Genomic DNA, 20,446 nt, shown 5'->3' on the forward strand with positions numbered 1-20,446 from the left:
ACTCGCGAAAATAGCATATGGATAATTTGATTCATATTGTAAATGATTATCATTTTATTAATTATATATCTTTTTAGTGTATATTTGTTTTAGCTGAATTTCTCACACTTTCCATTTTTCTTTTTTCAACTTCTAAATACCACATCCATCTAATTAGGTTTCATTTCAATTTAGTTAAAAAACCAAATCTGTCATATATAATACATTACTTAAACAAAATCAAGAGAGAAATATGTGCATTTTCACAATGTGATATTTGCATTATTATCCGATATGCCAATATTCTCGAATTAATTTTCATTTGCTCATATTTGCCTTTGAGAGCATCGCATCCTATTGAAAGGAGATCGATGTACATTTATTTTAATAAGTTGATTATCCCTTTATATATAAGACAAGCAAAATCTATTATATTCTATAAGTCTACTTATTCGCAAGAAAATAATATAACATATAGCGAATCGAAACAGCATATACTCAAAGAACTATGTTTTTTTATTATATACGCTCCTCTATAAATCAGCTGCCATATTAAGTAAAGCAAGTAAAGAAGCAGATCCTTTTCTCGTATACATATCAACGTAATACATTATTACAATAACACACATAAACACAGTTAGGTAAAATAAAAGCGCAATGTTATTTTATTCAAATTGATGTTCCACTTTAAGAAATGTGTTTAAAATTAAATATAAAACAATGCAATAATATTAAAAAAATATTCAATTAATATCATTTAGAAATAGATTATTTCAATTAGAATCAATTAAAAATATATTCACAAATAACTCATATGTGTGTAATTATACACACACACGCACATATATATATATATATATATATATATATATATATATATATATATAAAACTCCAATCCCCTGAAATAAATTAATCATAGATGATAACATCAATTAGTATTAAATAACATTATAATTATAGTCTTTTTTTAAATTTTTAAAGTAATCTATATACATACATACATACAAACATACATATATATATATATATATATATATATATATATGTACTATATATACTATATATATCATATAATAATAAATATATAGATTTATTTTTTCGTTATATTAATTATTTACTCATATTTAATTAATATTCAATTTTTGCTTGTAAAGATGAAAATGACGGATACTATAAAGGCACTTTTAAAACTTTGATGTGTATAACAATAGTTATTTCATTTTCACCCATACAATAATATTTATATTCATGATTCAGAGTTAAATTTTGGATTCCAATTATAATTACAATGATAGTCGTTGAACTGACATTATTTGATAATTGGAAAAATCATGCAATTAATTTCCGTGTAATTTCAAAATCGATATTTAATTGAATTTTATTAAAATGAATAGAATATTGTCATATTTCAAACTATCAGAAACTTACAACTACTTGTCACAGACATTTAGTTATAATTATCAACTCATAACTAGAATGTCTTATTTCTTACATCTATGCATTAGAGAACAACATTGGTTTTACAAATGCATGTATGTTACTTATAATAAAAACATAAAAAAATAGAGAATACAAAAAGCGCTTTTATATTATATAACAAAAATTAATAAGCATTTCAAAATGAAACACAGCCACTATGCATGTTATAAAATACTAATGAAGAGATATTATAATTGTCTCAAAAATTATAATATTGAGTGTAGGATTTTAAATTATTTCTTTGTAATTTAATTAAATAAAAAAAATTTAAATAGAACATATGCTACATATAGTATAATCTTCATTTCTTTAATTTTCTTACACAATTGGTGTTTATAGATATCATTAGTATCGATAATTCGCTATAAAAATCAAAGAAAATGTGATTATATATTTTATCGGATAAAAAATATATGCTTTTGTAATCGTCTGTATTACGATTATACGAAAATCGTGCACTCTAAAATGGCCACAGTGTAGTTAAAAACATAAACTTACATCGAAAATATATGTCGCTCTTTAAAATACCACGATATATATGTTGTATAAAAATCTATAATTTTCTAAAAGCTAAAGACTATAAACAACGTAAGACACTTTTTCTTTGAATAATGCTAGATAAAGAAAAACAGCTATGTACACCTGCGTATATAGAGAATTTAGTCGAGCTTATCAGAAACCAATGGAAATCTAACTATTCGCAATTGCCGACCATAGTCGCAAACTACGCTATCCCTCAAAGCCAACATCTGCTTTACAAAAATGCAACTATCTTTATGACCCAATCTCACTTCTCGCACAGGCTCACCCGTCCTTACGTCCCAAACTACTAATGATCCCTGGAATAATTTAGATTCAAATTGAGATTTATAGTTTTGCAATCGCAAAAATATAAACATTCCAAAGAGTATTACCTGATTACTAGTTATGAGGAGATGATGTGTCAGCATCACTAATTGTAAACTGTAAGCTGCTTTGTGTGCTGGCAAAGTGTGTAATAAGTGCCCCTGAAAACGTTCCCAGACACATAGTCTTTCATCTGTTCCAATACTTATCACATACGATACCGAACATGTAATAGCAGCTACAGCACCAGCGTGAGCTTGAATACTATACATGCAAGTCCCTATAAAAAGAACCAAAAAAACATCATGAAGCAAAAATATATAGAAATTAATAAATTATAAATTTTGTTTTTATTGACATTAATGATACTACCTGTCAAAAGATCCCACACACAGAGTAACCCATCCTGAGATCCACTACCGGATGTCATAGGACTGAATCTATCGATAAACAAGCATGATATCGGACCGCAATGTCCATGAAGCGTGTACAGAGGCAGTTGATCCTCTAACCTAGATGAGAAAAATATATTTACATGTAGACGATTGGAAAGAACAGACCAGATCGTATATTCAAATTTATATACCTGTATACTTTCAAGGTATGATCCTGGCTACCCGTTAATACACGTCCACCTTCGCTGTCCAGGACGGTAATTGCTTGTTGATGCGCTCTATGAGAGCCAATTTTCATGCAGCGCAAATCTTCCTCTGTATGCATACTGTTATTTAAGTCCATGGGTGAACCAGCGCTGCCTGTTCGCACATGTGCTAAAATAACAAATTAATTAGAATATAAAAGAATTTATTTCAATAAAGAAAGTCATTTATAGCATTTTCTATTCGTAATACGAGAAATATGTATTATATAGTATACAAACAAATCTCTGCCATATTTTAAAATCTACTTACTTCTTCTATAGGATGTGAAGCCCCAATCAATCTGCTGGCCTTCGCTGTAACTCTCAAGTTGCAAAAAATCGACAGTTCCATTCAATTTAGCTGCTACTACTCTACTACCGACGAGTTTAACGGCAGAAATTCCAAGGCCCGACCCATCATCGAAGAGACACTGCGAATTAAGAAGGAAAATGTAATTGACTAATTTTTATCTATTAGATACGTTTGCTTTTCGCGTCTCACCTTAAATCTACCGGTCGTACCCTCCCAGAATTCTAAACTGCCGTTAGCACACCCAACCACTATGAGATTTTCCTGATAATCCATACACCAAATCGCCGATGCAACATGCGACGATTGTATCGTGCGATCTGTATTTATGGAGGTCGTACTGCCAACTGAGTTATTTAATTTTGCGGGGGGAATGTTTAACTGTTCCCTAGTTTCAGATTTTTGCATTTCCTCAATCGATTTATTATGTTCCTGTAATAAAATTTTATATCGCTCGCCAAAATCGAAACCTTGATCGTAGCTCTTTTGCAAGGGCATGTATCTTATGGTTGAGAATTTAGTATTGATCGCTGGTTTCAAATCAGGGAGATCGTAAGCACTGCCTAAGCTTCGACGTAACAACTTCTGCTTAGTGTCGTTTTCAGTGATTTGATAATCATAATCTAGAGTATTTCCTATAGATCGCCTTTTATGGTTGTTATTAATAATCTTTTGCATGTTGTAGGCGGGAGATAGCTTTGCCTGATACATCGCCGAGGCTGGTGAGTAAAGTCCCATCGATTGCGCAGTTTCCATTTCTCCTCTGGAAGGCGGCGAACCGCTCTCATAATCCGACATCAGTTCATCAGCATCCGTTTGGCTTAAAGTTTTCTGCGGACCGATGAAGAATTGTCGTCTATCTATATGCGCCATCTCCTCGCCAGACGTCGAATCCCACACTCTGATATGTCCCGCTAGACATGTGCTAGCAATAGTATTACCATCCGTCGCGATACATTCGACTTCCTGAGTATGGCCTTCCAAAACTAAAGGCACTGCCTCTAGCACGAGTTGAGTAACGGAATCGTGCGTCTTTTCTTGCTTGTTCCAGCTAGCTCGCCACTCAGCGTAATTTCTAGAGCAAATACAACGATAGAGTACGACCATTGTGTAAGCGACCACAATCACACTAATGAGACATAATACAGCGGCTAAAAATATTTCCATCGGACTCGACGGTACAAAAGGCGTATCCGTATTAAATACGCGTCCCTCCGATCTCGACCGTACTTCCATATCTAGAAAATAAAGATAAGTGTTTGATAATTTTGTTGTGTCTGGCACGTGATTAACGATTTTATATGTAATGATTGACTCTGTGTGATTGACTTTTTATTAATTTATACAAACCGGAAAAATCCAAAGGATCGAGAGCGGCAGTAGCAAGACTTTGCCATTGAAAGTGTTGGACGTCATTCGGATTGCTTATTTGTTTCACCAATTGCGGATTTACCGCATGCGATAGCTTTATCGTCGGAAGTATAGTTACTCGTCCACCGGCAATTGATACGTTGTACATTGAAAGAATCGAGGACCAATGATACAATGATAAGCTATTCCAAGGCGGAAAGTCCACTGGTCTTAACTTGTTTAATTCCTCGGTCGTATTATTAGTTACATCCTGAAAAAGATATTTTTTTAAATATATAGACAATTATAGGAACAAGGAATAATATCGTAAAGAAAAAAGAATTTACCTGTTCATTCAAATTATCTGATGTTATAGTTGCAGGTGATACGGATATTGGTGTCACTGTATTTACTTCAACATAGTTATTCAACGATTGAGGTTTATCTATCGTATATCCATCAATATCAGCTTCTGGTTTTAATGTTTCACTCAAATGTATCACATGCTCAATAATGCCGGAATTGTTTATAGTCATGCTGATCCATACGACCATCCATACCATGAATGCACGTTGGAAGATTCGCGTTCGCGCCCAAAAGTGCACCAACCTCAAACGTTTGGGAATCTTGCCCAGAGTATGAGTATTTTGTGTATTTGGAGCGATAACGTTTGTCGGACCAGTGGATAGACCGTTCAATCTCGGATGAGATTTAGAGCGGAAGATGTGAGGCTTTCTATTAGTAATAGTAGTCGTGAACTGTTGTCTGCGTGATGTAGGGATATGCGACAAGTGAAACTTGGAATTGTCGCTAGATAGCTCCGTACGTCTGATATCGAGCGCAAGAATGGTCGAGAAGAATACCATTTGTAAGAAGAAGTCACTCAATAGTCCAACGATAGCGAATATGCAAAATTCCTGAATAGCAGGAACAAACGTGAACAGCCCGATAGTTAGAATCGTTACCTCCGTAAGTAGATTCTTCGTAATGGACCATCCCTCCTTCGATAGAGCTTGAGCGACGCGTATTTTCATGTCCAGATGCGCGGGCGTGCTAACGACACTTTTTGTCAATACCTGAACGTTTTCAAGACCGAAAATAATCACCAAATACGGAAACACTTCTTTGGCGCTCAAACTGAGAGTCAAACCGAAGAAGAAGCACACACCCACTGTCATAGATAGCGAGCCCATCACTGTCACAGTGGCACTAAATGCAATGCCGAATTTAGACTTGATGAGTTCTATTTTCCGCACTTGAAAATATTCGTAGAAAAATAAGGCCAGGAAGGTCATCATTAGTGGAAAAAATTCACTATAGTTGAATTCACCGGGATAGAAAATATTCAATACTTCATCGTGCGCATCAATGTCTGTGTTGTTGTCAACATTTTGATGCAGATGATAATAAGTTTTTAATCGATGCTGCAATCCTTTTATAAATCTGAAAACAAATAAAATGTACATTACTATACATCAATGTCTATTTCTCATCAGTCGAAATTGTATTTTGTAAATATTTACTCTTGATCATATTTCTTTAAATAAATGGTTACAGCATATTGGAGAATTCTCTGACGAATCCGAGCAGGATATCTTTTCACTCCCGTTTCTTTCAGGCTCATCCCAAACATTACTTCTGCAAGACTTATTTTACCTCTCTGAAGATTCTGCGATATAAACAGAAATGTAAAAACAAATTAAGAAATTTTATTATGTAATAAAGATAAGACTAAATTCATTGCCTAATTAAAAGATCTTTTTTCATCATCATATTCTTATATTATATAATAAAGATAAAGCTAAATTAACCATATTTTTATTATAAGAATATCAAGATAAAACAAAAGACTTTTATTTGTTGCACGACACATAATATTAAGAAATAATGAATATAATTATTGTTTACAAGGCTACTGTTACTTTACATAGACTAATTTTTCATTAGAGTTTATATCGCAATATTACATTTACCTGATAAGAAAATATTGTATTAATAAGATTTGTATCTTGGGCAAACAATTCCATGCTTTGTTGCCACAGATTTGCAGGCGATAAAACAAGACAATTGTATTCCGGTAACACTTCTGCTTTCTTGCCATTTCGTCTTTTTGCTGCTTCAATATGTAGACATACTTGGCCGAGTGTTTTGAATCTAAAAAAGGCAGATATTTTATTCTTTTTTTTTTTTGCTTTTATCTTGTATCGTTATTTGCATTATTATTTAACATAGATTATCAACTCCTCGAATAGATAATAAAATTATACAAATAAAGTATTTTACTCACGTTTCTGGGTGTTGAAAGTTTTGTATGATCTCCAAGAGATTGAACACTTCGTAGAGAGGCCCTCGAAAGGCATCCATCAGCGTCAGATCTTCATTCCATGGCATTACTCCGACTCTTAGCACTACTTGTTGGACGTACAATACTGAAGTTTCCGTGCCATTTGCTGGTACGATGGTGTCGTTTATTACAGTTTTCGGAGCATTGCCAGGCATGGGCAGATTGACGAGTGGAAAACTACAGCGACACAAAACAGCAAGTTTTAATCCAGCTCCAGGCTCGAGGAACGAATGAGTCGACATCAACTGCGAGCTACTTACCAGCAAAATAGCAAAACTGAGATAGCGAGCGAGAGTACGATGACTGGATGAGATGAGCAGAATAGGCCGTGGGCATAGTAGAGCCCAGCCACTCTGTCTGGCAAACTGCGAGACATTTTACCTAAGTTTGCCTCCTACACGACATAATCCGCTGATTTGCAGACGATCATTACCGTTCATAACTGACCTTGGCAATACAATAAAAGCGTTTCATATCGGGAGACCGCAAACATGATAAACACAGTATTTTTGCAGCACGTTAACGAGACTGTTTTTAGGAAAACAAAACAAAAAGAGACGAAGAAGCGCGTGTTTTTCTTCGGTTATCACTGTCATTACGCAATTGACATAAATCGTTTAATGCGTTGTCGACCGGACGCTGCTTCGATAGCGATAACGATAACGCGGTAAAGAGATACGTTCTCCACGCGGATGGTTATTACATTACATTACATTACAGGCGTCGACTTACACCATTTCCTAACCATCTCGCTTCATCGTCGGCGTTTCGTGCCCTCCAGGAAGAAGAGGAAGCTCGACGTAGATCCGATAAAGTCAGATAATACCGATGGATCCCACTCGTAAATTCCCGTCGATTTTGGTCTCTTTATTTATACTTCCCTCTTTCTCTCAGCCTCGCGACTCGCGAGGAACAGTCGGAGCGAACGAGCACGAATAGACGCGCAAAAACGAGAACCGGCGAAGAAGAAAAAAAAAGAAACAAAGGAAGAAACTACGAGGCCCGCGAATGATCGTATAGGTTATGTCGCGCGGTTTTTCTTTTTCTACGGCGTATTTAGAGGTTACGCGCGGCCAGCATCACTGAACTGGGGGATCGATTACGCGATGTGCTTTTACGCGATTTGCTGCTCTCGCACGTGTCGGGGAGACGCGTCGCGTCATCTCTCTCCCACGTAATTCGAGCGCGCGGCGAAAATCCTAGCGAGGAATAAAATCAGCAAAATTACCATGATCGCAACGTGCGCGACGACAGCGTTATGTCAGCTGTACCCGAATGTAGCTGTATATGCGCCCGGTGCGTGCGTGCGCGCGCGCGCGGGGCTATTCCGCATGCATATTCATTGCGAATAGAGTCGTGGACGCGTAAAAAGTCCCATCACGTCGCTCGCCTCGATCCCCGGAGGACACTGGTCGATTCGCGATTCGCGCTCGCACGGGCGTTAATTTATTTTTAATCGCGCGAATGGGTTCCTCGCGCGCCCGGTCGAGCCCCCGACCGCGAGCCAATCGCAGGTGCGCAAGAGCGGCGCGCACGTGGCCCCGAAATCAAAAAGAAAAAGGTACGTACGTGGAAATGCGCAAAAACATGGAGCGCGCGCGCGCGTGACGAAGCGGTGGCGAGCGAGTTGCGTAAACTAACCGTGACAAGTACGTATCGGCCACGCATATATGTCGTGCAAAAACTAATCCACGATTCGATCGCATGCATAATCGAAAATACGGACGGATGGAAAAGTTTACATAATGTATAAGAGAGTAGTATATTTGTGCGAATTCGAAATCTTCGTCCTCGCAAAGATATGGTAATCAAAGACTCTTCTAACGACACATTTATAAAGCCTTTAATAAATTTCTGTGCTAAAATTATATGAATTTTTAATCGAGAAGCGATATCTTTTTATGAAGTCAATTTTTGAAGAATGTGAATTTAAAGAATCGAAAAAGAATGCAAAATAAAATCGATAAGAAAAAACAAATTTCAATTGTAAAATTTCACAGTTAAAATTCTATTCTTTCCTATTACTATTTATGATTTTATTATACTTCTAAGTTTAATGTTAGACATATTTTTTCAGATTTAATGGCTGGTGATAAACAAACTTCAAAAAGAAATCTCGAATTAAAATTGAAAGAACTTGAATTGCAAATTGAATTCCAAACAACTCTGGTAAGATCAAATATCAAAAATTATACTTTTAAATTATGATAGAAAAATGTTTCAATATTATATTCACAAGATATCTTTTACTATCGTTTTATTAATCGTTATTTTTACGAGCTTAAATTTTATTAATATTTTATTTCCTTTCTCTTTAAAATTTTCGAGTTTCTTCTAGTATTTTATATCTTCTTTGCTTTCATAAATAGTAGAAATTATAAAAATGCGAATCTCTCTTCTCTCGTTTAAAGGTGCAATTTCATTGACGCTAAAAAGTAGCGTCAACCATTGGTTGAACAAAGAAATAAGTAATTGCTTCATTGTTTAACCAATGGTTGACGCTACTTTTTAGCGTCAATGAAATTGCACCTTGAAATTAGAATACATCAACGTTAAGATATGTTAATGAATTTTTTTGCACTTTTTTTGCTTTCTATGACGCATTTCAACAATAATATATATTTACGTGGTGCTTAAGCGCAAGGTCACATATAAAATGCGTAATTCGAATCCCGATCATGTTAATAAAGCAGCCTAAGTTCCGTGCGAATACTTTCATTTTCTTCTTCTTCTTCTTGGCTTTACACGCTGCAAGCGAGCTTTATTTGATGCAGTCGCGGTCGGGCGCGTCTCGCCTATTATTCTGCGATTGACGTGTCTAATTGCATCAATTGCGTAATAAATAGAAATTAGACTGCTCTACAAATGGCCAAGTATCGTTCAGAGGTCAATCGTCTGCACGCAATTTTACAGCTCGCATCGATACACACTGAAAACTTTGAAAAGAGATATCGGACATTATTAGATCAATGTTAACATGACATAATTATATTCTTGATTTTATAGTCTTTTTTTTCTCAAGAAAAATCATTTACGAAAATATATTTGCAGGATTTAGTCACGTTATACGTTAGTGGAATTGCTATATCACTATAAAATTGTTAAAATGATGACAAAAGCAATATTTACATTTGATACAAGTGTACATGATAAAAGTGTGCTTGATCAGAGCTTTATAAATAGCTATACATTATCGATATCTGTAGTGAATATAAATAGAAATTGAAATTAAGTACATTTATAAAATTAAAATAATCGATACTTTATTTTTATATGGACCTACGAATAATATAAGAAAACATTTTTAATTCATTAATAGTTAATAATATATTTGATAGAAGAGCGTCGCAAATTTTAAATTTAAAATTTTAAGTTCTTTTCCATTTTTACATCAAATGCGGGTATGTTCTATGTTCTATGCCCGATCCTCGATTATAAATTTATTTGGCTTTTAGCAAGTCGAGTGTTTCATTACGTAGAAAAAAAAGTGTACTTTATTCTGTCTATATTTGTGTAATTTGCATAGAATTTTCTGAGGAGATACGTACTAAATAATTAACGAAGCGAGTTGAATAAATAATTAAAAATAATATTAGCGGTATGGCATGTTTACATGCTTGTCAATGTCGTGTATTACTAATACTGTTGACTGAATCTGCAAAGAATATTTTAGCTATACAATGAATTTTCATCTGAGGACATGTAAAAAGACATCTCTAAAAGACAAATATATAAATGCATTTTATTGTCCGTTATCGATGATATTCATATTTTTTTATAATTACTATTTTTTACGGAAATGAATGATAAATTGATATGTATAAAAATAATAAAAATTGATAATATTTTAAGAAAGACTAATAATTTTCATATTTTTAAAACAATATATAAAATATGATGAATGAAAATTCGTTATCCAGAAGTAGAATCGTCTTTCTTAAAATGATAGTAATTATCGACAATAATATAATAGCATCGAAATCACAAATGCATTGTTTCGATGATTGCATAACTATACGTGTTGTCGTTCAGACACTTTATATAATACATCTTGGCAAATCTATTGAACAGTATATATATTTAGAAAATACATACATATCACACACGCAAGATTACAACCCAGGTAACAAAATGACGCCTTCAGACGTCTTAATGACGTACAATGATGTCATTAAAACATTATTAAGATGTCATTTGACATCACTCTGCTACCTGGGAATTTTCTATCAAATTTTAGACATTTGACTTTTAATTTCAAAATCATCATTTTTCTCGTAATTGGACATTCCTTTCATTGAAATACATTCATATACATTAATTACATTTTATAAACGGCCAAGTAATAATAATAAAGTGCTATTATTAATTCAATTCTATATTCAATTTTATATTAATTTTACCGACTTTTAATATGAGATAATTAGTATGATATTTAATATGTAAAAATTCCACACAAAATTCATAGAAAGTAATATCTCATTAAATTTAAATATAAAGTAATAATTTGAGAAAAAAATTTCTACATGATTTTTTAATAAAATTTTTTTCTGAAAATGTTAACTTAAAAACTTAAAAAAATTCACACATCCTATATGCATATATCTAAATTATGTCAAAATCCTTCGCGTTAATTAATCACATTCAAACCATATACATTATGTTAAACGATTATGTGCAACGTTGTAATTTTACGTTTATCGTCCAAGTCCTCGAGGTATCTCATCTCTGGCTTTCATTATAATGGTAAACCAGTAAAATTTTATATCGCTTTCTCAGCAAAGTCTCGTGCTCGGATAACGGAGGCGATATCCGCCTTCCGGAGCACAGACGTTTAGACGAAATGGGGTTTATAATAAAATCGCTCCGATAAATATTAATGATATCGATAACATTATGCGCCGGCTGTTGTTATTTAGTAGAGGCCATGATGACTCCTCCTCATTCGCTCCGTTGATGAAATCGATATCCTCAGTTAGCTCGTAATTCAGATTTAATCCTTGACTTCAAATTTCTTCTCAGTTTAAACAAGCCCTATGCATTTTTATATTTTATATTAAAAAATATATCAGCCAATATACAACATTTTGAAAAAATAAATTTCTAATCTAAAATAAAAAAAATTATTGTACTTTCGAGTTAGATGCATAATCTTTTCTCATCATGTTTTTAAATTCACTTTAGTTAGATTCACTTTTAGTTATTATTTTTAGATATTATTATTTATATATATTTTAGATATATTATTTTTTATATTATATATTACTTATTTCATATTTGTAATTTAATTATTCTTCGACGAAAAATACTTTTTCCTAACGTTAAAAAATTGTAACTGACGATTCCTATAGAAAAGATTTTTTACCACAAATATAAAAATTTCTTGTGTTAAATTCAAGATTCGGGATATGTTTCCAATCATTCCCTCTGGAGATATTAATCTTATATTAATTCTAAGATGAGAGAACAATCTTTTTCTGGAAACTCACCTTCTACAATGACGCATCTGTCTTCCCTCTGATTTCCTCCGACTTTTGGTCGAAAAATCTTTTCTCTTCGCTTACGTATATTCGACTCGCGTTCGTCCCTTCGCTCTCGCACGTCTTCCTAATCGAAATTGATGCAACGGCGTCTCCGAGAGAGATGATGGATGGCCTGCCGTCTCCTAAACAGCGATTCGAGAAGCAGTCCTTGCAAATTATTTTTCTAGCTTGGAGAGAAACAGGAGTTTCGGAGTTTTAGACTCTCTCTCTAGAAAGAGCGAGAACTTTTAATCTTTCAGATATTTTCTAAAGTTTTGAAAGTTAAAAGGGGGAAAAAGCGTACTTATAATACTTCTGGCATTCATTAATAACATTTTCTAGTTGCCGTCCAACAGATTCTTTAGCAAGAGGCGGGAAAACAAGTCGAACTTCAAACTTGTCCGTGGCTAATATTTATGGAAAGATTCGCCGACATTGGAAATACTTTGCGGGGAATTCGATTTAAAAAATACCTCGTGGCGAGCTTAATTTCCTGTCCGTAGAATCGGCTCGTGGAAGATCGATGCGGCGCGGTAAGGGGCCGCGATATTACGAAACCGCCTTCAGAAGTTTGATAAGCTTCGGAGAGCTCGACGCTTGATGGAGTAGACTTATATGTCTTCGGCATTTTGCAACGATTCCACTCAACGAAACAGCACGTATGTCTCTATTCGCTTCTCGGAAACGAGGATAGGCGAGATAGTGTCGGTGGCTGGATGGTTCGTTTATCGTGCGACCAGAATGGCAATTTATCTTACTGGCAAGACGGACCGAAGGTACCGACTCTCTTGGATATAAATGACGTTGCTTCTCGCGAAGATCTTCGGAATTTCGCGACAGAGATAGAGGCTGGAAAATCTGCTGTTCCCATGTAAACGATATCGCGTTGAAATACATTTTCAATTTCTCGTATATTAAGAGTCCGCGAGTTTTTTTTGGCTTATGACGTATGCTGAAGTATAATATATTTTCAATTTTCTAAGGCATCTTGAGAATGCGCGTCTTGGATCTTTGAAACGAGGAAAATTACACGCAGGAGTCTCGCGACTTACGCGTCCACGTCCGGTAACTTTTACTTAATTCAATTGCAAGAGAAGTTGTGAAAATTGTGCGAACACTAACTCAATACAAAGTTAAATTGTTGAAACGAATTTTCAATCTAATCACGGAGAAAATTAAGTTAAATATCGCGGAAATAAATTCTGTAATAAATAAGAGAATATAAATATTATTATCTCTCTATAAAAATTATCTCTCAGCAAAAATTTTCAACCAGAAGAACGATCATTATTTTTCTTAAAATGTGTGACTAAAAGCTATTTATAATTTTTACGTAAAAGAAATTATTACAACGAATATAGAAATGAATCACAAAGAGATATCATTGACGTAGATACACTAAAAAAAGAAATATTATTGAGAGGAAAATCAGAACGTGTTTTTATCACCTTAAGAAACGTCACGAGCTTTGAAAATGGTCTGCGTTTGTATCTCCGCTTCATTCACCTCATTCACCCTGGTTGCAATCCTTCCATATGTCTTATACATGTGTGTGTGTGTGTATATATTGGAGAGTTCGCATTTCTGGAGTTTCTGGAGTTTCTATCCGCGAGAAAAGATACTTCGTCTTCCTTTGCGCCGGCTTGAACTTTATTATTGGTAAACAAGCTTGCTGTTCTTTTCTCTCTTCCATTTCCGTCTCCGTCAGGCCGAGCTGATTTCTCATGTCGTGTTTTTCTCCATCGTCCTCTCTCGGATGGATATCTGTAGGCGTTTGGAAATCTTAGGATTAAACTTGAAGTACGTGATTCACGTCGGGAGGACGAGATCGGGAAAGGAGACGGAAAGAGAAAGAGAGAGAAAGATCAGACAATAGATATATACAAAATATATATCTCGCGTATCCTGCAAGTTATCTACGTTATTATTTAATAAATGCATCACGTAGTTTATTACCGGCAATATATGAACGACTTATAATTAATTATTAATTAATTTCAAAACTAGTTCGCCGGCTCGTAAATTGTGGATTAATGTAAATTAGTGTGTAATTTCAATGCACACGAGAGAGATTAAGCGTGCATCTGCGCGAATATCTCTTTCTTTCTTTCTTTCTCTTTCTCTCTCTACCCGAAATTAAGTTTTAAACTACATAAATGCGAATTTTATATAAAGGAGAATCTTGTTTGTTTAAAAATTGAATGCAAATATTATTTCAATCTTCAAATATGTGCGTAAAATTTGATACTTTTAATTTTACATTACTTTATTATATACTTCACACAAACACACACAAACACACACACACACACACACATATAATTTATATATATATAAATATTTAACGAATTAATTGAACGATTGCATTCGGCTTGCCACTTTACTCGCCGCGTTACAGTGAATATCGCGCGAGAGAGGCAGGCAACATGCGCGGCGTCGTGCACAATTTCGACCGTCCGCGCGCAGACGAAAAACGGCCAATTTATATCTCGACTTCCGGACGCGATAGCGATTTCGTTCTTTTTGCATAAAATTCTACACCATTTCGCGGCACTACCGTTTAAATCTCGTCCCGATCGCCCGAGGAGCGGCTGACTTACAGTGAATATCCGAAATCTGCTTCTTGGACTCACGCTTAAGTGTAATATTTATATATATCGAATAAAAAAGCGAGTTGGAACGCAATCAGTCGAATAATGAATTAAATATTTATATATACCAAACGAAAAGATGAATCGGAATGCATTCGTTCGATTAATTCGTTAAATATTTATAATATATATGAATATAGATTTTGTTTTTAGTTTATCGATTTCATCAACGTTGCTTCAAGCGCGAAGTAATGTTCGCTTCTTCAGTAGAATACTTGAACGATTGCCAACCACGAACTTTTTCAATATAACTTTCTTCTTTGCGCTTAGGAGACTGTTGCTTCGCAGTAGTGAAACGGTCGACTTATCGTTTTAAGTTTATTTTATAAATTCGCACCTATACAAGGTAGAAACCATCTTTTTCACCGTCAAAATATATCATATTTAAGATATTATATTAATATTGTTTTATTTTTCTCAAAATTTCTAACTTCCAAGAATTTTTCTTACAGTTTTTCTTACGGATCCTAGTAAAATGCTGTCCTAGAGATGTCCACTCTACGGATGTTTAAAAGCACACGCGTCTCTCTCCCCTTCATGTTCTTCGTTGCCCGTGTAATTGATGAAACCTGACTCGTCGTCGCGCTGAAGCGGAGAGACGGATTTTCATCTAGCGCCGAGTCGGGAAGAAGAAAAGCGATATCCTTCTGCGGTAGACGGTACACCCCAACGAGAAAAGTTTCTCCCGAGACATGCGTTTATTAAAACTATTTCCTCTTTCCCTTCCTCCATTGCTGTCTACACAGGAATCGACCGATACTATCTCATCTTTCGCATCGAGCCAAAGATTCTTACAAAAATCTCGAATCTCTTTTAAAATGTAACGAAATTGACTTTTCCAATTCCACACATTTCTGTCTTTCAACGACGAAACAACTGCAAAACCACGAACAAATTAAAATCTCGATGTAAAATCGAACAAAGTTTATTATTTCCGGTGCCATTTTATTTTAAGAAATTGTATTATTTTTTTTTTAAACAGAAGACCCCTCCTCCTCCCATTATAGGACATATATAATATCTACAAATTCTCTATTTGTATTTCTTTAGAATTATATATAGTGATATTTAATCTTTCTTTATGTTAAAATTTTAATCAGTATTAAACATTATAATTTTCATTCGATACTTTAACGAGTCATTAATGAAATAACGCAAGTGATTGCGTTTGCGTTTAAATGACTCATGATATCGCTAATTATTAATGATATTATAACGAAGAGGCGTCGGCGGGGTGGCAATCTCGACTCGCCCCGTTGTCTCCCAGACGACGACGGTCGGAATAATTTGCTGCAAGACGTTGCGCGGTAAGAAGCACAGCCGCGGCTTACATAATCCACGCGGGACTGCTTATATTTCCATATAAATTAACGGAACGCGACTGACGACGACTAACGAAATCTCGGGGCGTTCCTTACGGTCCTTTACGTCGCGCGACTTCATAAGACTCGTCGTATCTCAGCGTCACGATACAGAAAGTACCGCTTTTCTCTTCTTCTACCCTTCGCTCATCAGACGCGACGTTTATGGATACTGCCGCTGGTGGTAGTGATGACGGGGGAGAAAGAGAGGGAGTAAGACACCTTCGTTTCTTCGTGACTCGAGTGGAATACCTTCGTCCTAACGAGATTCTCAGTTATCCACTGTGCGTCTTGGGATTGTTCTCGCGCTAATTACCTGGTATAAAAGCATCGACATAGTATAAGAAGAGGTGATGAAAATCGCGCTTTATAAAGTATCAAATTGTAACTGTATAATCCATGAAAATTTCTACGGCTTCTTTCAACGATTTTGAGTTAATCTCTCTTTTGATGAAAATAAATCGAAATAACTTTATGCATTTGCGAATTGTAACAATGAAAAATAAATGGCTTTAATTAAGGCTCAAAATTAAATTTTTATAGAGATTTTTTAAGAATGTATTTTTAACAGTTTACATTTTAAATGATTCATATTTTTCTATGTAATCTATAATTTTTTAATATTATTCATGCGGTCTTGAAAGTTTTTAATTTCGTAAGCTTTTGGAAATTAATTATGTAACGATAGAGAAAGAGAGAAAGAGAGAGGAGAAGAGAGCTCTTATTATAAAATTCGATCAATCTTGAAAAGGAATATAATTACCTTATTATTATTTATGCGATACGCTTCGCGTTTCATTGAGAGAACAATCTTCTGAAAAAAAAGTTTCGATCGATTTGCTTGACTTATGTAACAGCGGGTTAAGATTTATAAATATTCATAACCAAAATGGCTAAGCGACGCTCCTTCCATCGAGCTTTTCTTGCCACAGTCAATCTTGGCAAGGAAAATCACTGGCGTTTTCCTTTGAATATCTTTGAATAAATTCTACGATCTCTCCCGATTCTTGCGCGATACCGTCCTGTAGTGTGCGTATAATCTTCCTGAAGAAAAATGCAAATTATTCATTAACTTTCAGAGTCACGAGCATTTTATCGAATGAAGATCTTCTCGTTTTAAGAAGAAGTTTTTAGTGCCTCAAACGCTATTTCATTTCATTATCCAATTTAATAATGTAACTATAATTTTTTCCGATATAAATATTTGCAGTAAGAAAAGAAGAGACGCTATAGCTTTGCTAATCCTCTAGATTAAAAAAAAATATAACGTTATCGAAAATTTAACATATTTCTGTTATTATTTGTACAATTGCAGTAATAAAATTCTCGCGATTAAACGAAAAGATTATTTACATGAAAAAAATAAAGAAAAGAGATATAGATTTTTAATTACAATTTTCTGGCGTATTCCTCGACGATTACGAGACGAATCGTTGGAAAAAGGCCGCGTTTCGATCTTTCAGAGGAGGTAAACGGTGGACTATTACGAGTGTCAGGTTCATGAACGAGCTGACGAAGTATCCCGGCAGGCGAATGGAAACTCCGTTGTCCTCGGCGAAAAAGGAAATTGAATCGATTGTAATTAAAACTTGTATAACGAAGACATGCGCGCGCGCGCAGAGTTCATTTCAGCTGTCGGGACGGAACGGCGGAAATCCCATTTTTCTGCCTACGTCGGACTGAATCATCGCGCGAAAGACGCGAATGTGCATTTTATAAATTAATACAGTTTCTAATCTCTCTCTCTCTCTCGTCGAAAGCTCGGAATTACAAAGGTTTCAACACAATTATTTCTTTCCATGAATCACTTTTATCCTCCTTTGAATCGTCAACTCTTTAAAATCCAAGTTAAACGCAAATTGAGTATCACAGAATATCTATTGTCTGACAGTTATATAAAATAGACAAATTAAAAATATAAATCGAATTTTAAGTGTTATATACGATATTAAATCCGCATAAAAATTAAAATTAGAGCAAGATGAAATATTACCGTCACGAAATAGATGATACATGACTTTCCGTGTTTCTGCATTTCTGTAAATTGCAATGAAGTTCTTCTTTTCAGGATTTCATGACAATATATTCCGGATAAGTGGCCAAGTCTGTGCTCGTGGTTTTATCTGACTCGGCAATATACAAAAGACGTCGGATTTGAAGAAGAGGTCCCCTAAGCATCGTCGAGGGTAGAATATGTAAATTAGCCCACTTCGCGCGACCACCTCGCAATTTTCTTGATTCTGCGTTTGCAGTCCCCCGTCTTATTACGAATTCAATTATGCGGTCAGTGAGCGATATCGGTACGATAGTGAACACTTCACCGCGAGGATATCGCATATTCGCCATTAATGAGAGTTATGCATCAAGGAGCGGTATCGATTAACGTTTAGCCCAGATATTCCTTCCGTCTTTCCGGTATGTATATATATATATATTTTTTTTTGTGCATATTTGTTAGTATTTTTTAAGAGAAAAAAATATCGATCGGTTCTTACTTGATCTTATACCTGCAAAAAAATAAAAAATATTAGAAGGGAAATGGTATATTATAATGAAAAATAATAATTCTATTTAATAATAAATCTATTTAAATGAGTTACCGTATCTGCAAAAACGTGAGAGCTATAAAATTGAATTTTGTCGAATTTTTATATATCCTTTTATATTCCTTAGTTATCTTTCTTCCATTCTTATTAGGGAAGTACAATATCGGCATTCTTATTAGGGAAGTATAATATCGGCACAAAAAACAACGCGGCTGATCAAAATACGTCAGTTACTAATTTTATTTAATAAATATAATATTACATCATATAACATAAAAGGAATATCGATATCATAATCGCCGTCATCCGCCACTCTTGGATCAGGTAGCACTCGCGCGATTTCAAGTAATAAATATTATTTGCGAATCGCTCGAGTGACAGAGTGTTGTGAACATGTAATATAACTTTTATTCTTTGATATAGAACTCTTCTCCATTTTTCTTTCTCTAACGACAGCACAAAACATACAATATGTTACAATATTATTACAGAGACAGGAGTTATCGCGTGCCTTCAAGCATTTCGTCGACACTACTGATTTCGATTTGATGCTCGAATAAAATATTATTTCGCGAAAATATTTGACTCCGTCTTCTTAAAACGTCTACAACGAAATTTCGCTTGTCAAGGCGCTCTGTTTTTGATTCGTTACATTTAAATTTAAATGAAGCGGATGACTAAATATAATGTATCGGGGCAGTGCATTTTACGTCAATAATGTGCGTTAAAGTAACAATATTAAAACAGAAACGATAATGCAAACAATATCATTTTATCATAAAATTAATGAATCATTTAGAGATTTTTACAATTATTAAATCAATCGCAGAATAAAAACGGACGCATCATCGCTAAGTGAATAAATATATATAAATATTATAAATAATTTATTCTTTACATTTAAACATTTACCTGTTTTGGCCAAAGATCCAACGATGATGAACAATAATAATAATCAAAAATAACACAAGAATGTGTCTCTCATGAAAGAGAAACTTATTATTACACTTTACCCGCGTACCATCCACTCGTCTTTTATTTTCTATCGGTTTAATCATCTCATCGATGATCCTCTATTTATGGACGATGTCGTTGAAACTCATATAAACGATCGCTCGCAAACTGCGGAATTTATTACAGTTACGTAAATTTCTTGAAAAAATTGCAATAACCGATACTTACAAAAGCTTAATTACACGGAGTAATTAAATCGTATCGTGAAAATGACGAGCATTTCCGCCGCTCTAATTTTGTAAGAAGCGATATTGCATTTTCGATAGAAATTAAATTTTTTATCAAATTGCGATGAGTGATTTAAATTTGTTGAAAAACTCGTTCCACGAAATAGAGAATCTACGATTGAAATCTCGCGACAACGACAATTTGACACTAATAATGATCGAAAACAAATTGTATTTGA

General features: G+C 34.4%; 1 protein-coding gene and 2 long non-coding RNA genes across 7 annotated transcripts in view; 1 reads left to right on the top strand and 2 right to left on the bottom strand.

Annotated features, from left to right (window-relative positions):
- LOC105253211 overlaps positions 1 to 4,049 on the top strand; it is an 86,210-nt gene extending 82,161 nt beyond the window's left edge. Inside the window, exons 4-5 of the long non-coding RNA XR_002192636.2 lie at positions 3,228 to 3,397; positions 3,941 to 4,049. This is a non-coding gene — a long non-coding RNA (uncharacterized LOC105253211). The remainder of the gene's footprint in view (positions 1 to 3,227; positions 3,398 to 3,940) is intronic.
- On the bottom strand, positions 1,748 to 8,254 carry LOC105253212 (sterol regulatory element-binding protein cleavage-activating protein). 5 transcript variants are annotated; one of them, XM_011261087.3, is made up of 13 exons: positions 8,178 to 8,254; positions 7,210 to 7,391; positions 6,893 to 7,126; positions 6,579 to 6,759; positions 6,129 to 6,274; positions 4,953 to 6,048; positions 4,606 to 4,876; positions 3,448 to 4,493; positions 3,217 to 3,376; positions 2,892 to 3,075; positions 2,678 to 2,817; positions 2,374 to 2,585; positions 1,748 to 2,298 (listed from the first exon to the last, which is right to left on the bottom strand). In XM_011261087.3, the coding sequence occupies exons 2-13, from the start codon at positions 7,323 to 7,325 to the stop codon at positions 2,119 to 2,121; spliced, it is 3,966 nt and encodes a 1,321-aa protein (XP_011259389.1). In that variant the 5' UTR covers positions 7,326 to 7,391; positions 8,178 to 8,254; the 3' UTR covers positions 1,748 to 2,118. The 5 variants fall into 5 exon arrangements, with proteins under 5 accessions (XP_011259389.1, XP_011259388.1, XP_011259386.1 ...); XM_011261086.2 differs by having other exon boundaries at positions 7,210 to 7,396; positions 8,178 to 8,246; XM_011261084.3 differs by lacking the exon at positions 8,178 to 8,254 and adding an exon at positions 7,682 to 8,074.
- A 3,298-nt stretch (positions 8,255 to 11,552) lies between these two features.
- LOC105253213 lies at positions 11,553 to 14,325 on the bottom strand. Its single transcript, XR_889360.3, has 3 exons — positions 13,917 to 14,325; positions 12,436 to 12,611; positions 11,553 to 11,980 (listed from the first exon to the last, which is right to left on the bottom strand). It is a non-coding gene; the product is annotated as an uncharacterized LOC105253213 (long non-coding RNA).
- Positions 14,326 to 20,446: the final 6,121 nt, after the last annotated feature.

Source organism: Camponotus floridanus, unplaced genomic scaffold (assembly GCF_003227725.1).
Source record: "Camponotus floridanus strain SB8 unplaced genomic scaffold, Cflo_v7.5 scaffold37, whole genome shotgun sequence".
NCBI classification, from domain to species: domain Eukaryota; kingdom Metazoa; phylum Arthropoda; class Insecta; order Hymenoptera; family Formicidae; genus Camponotus; species Camponotus floridanus.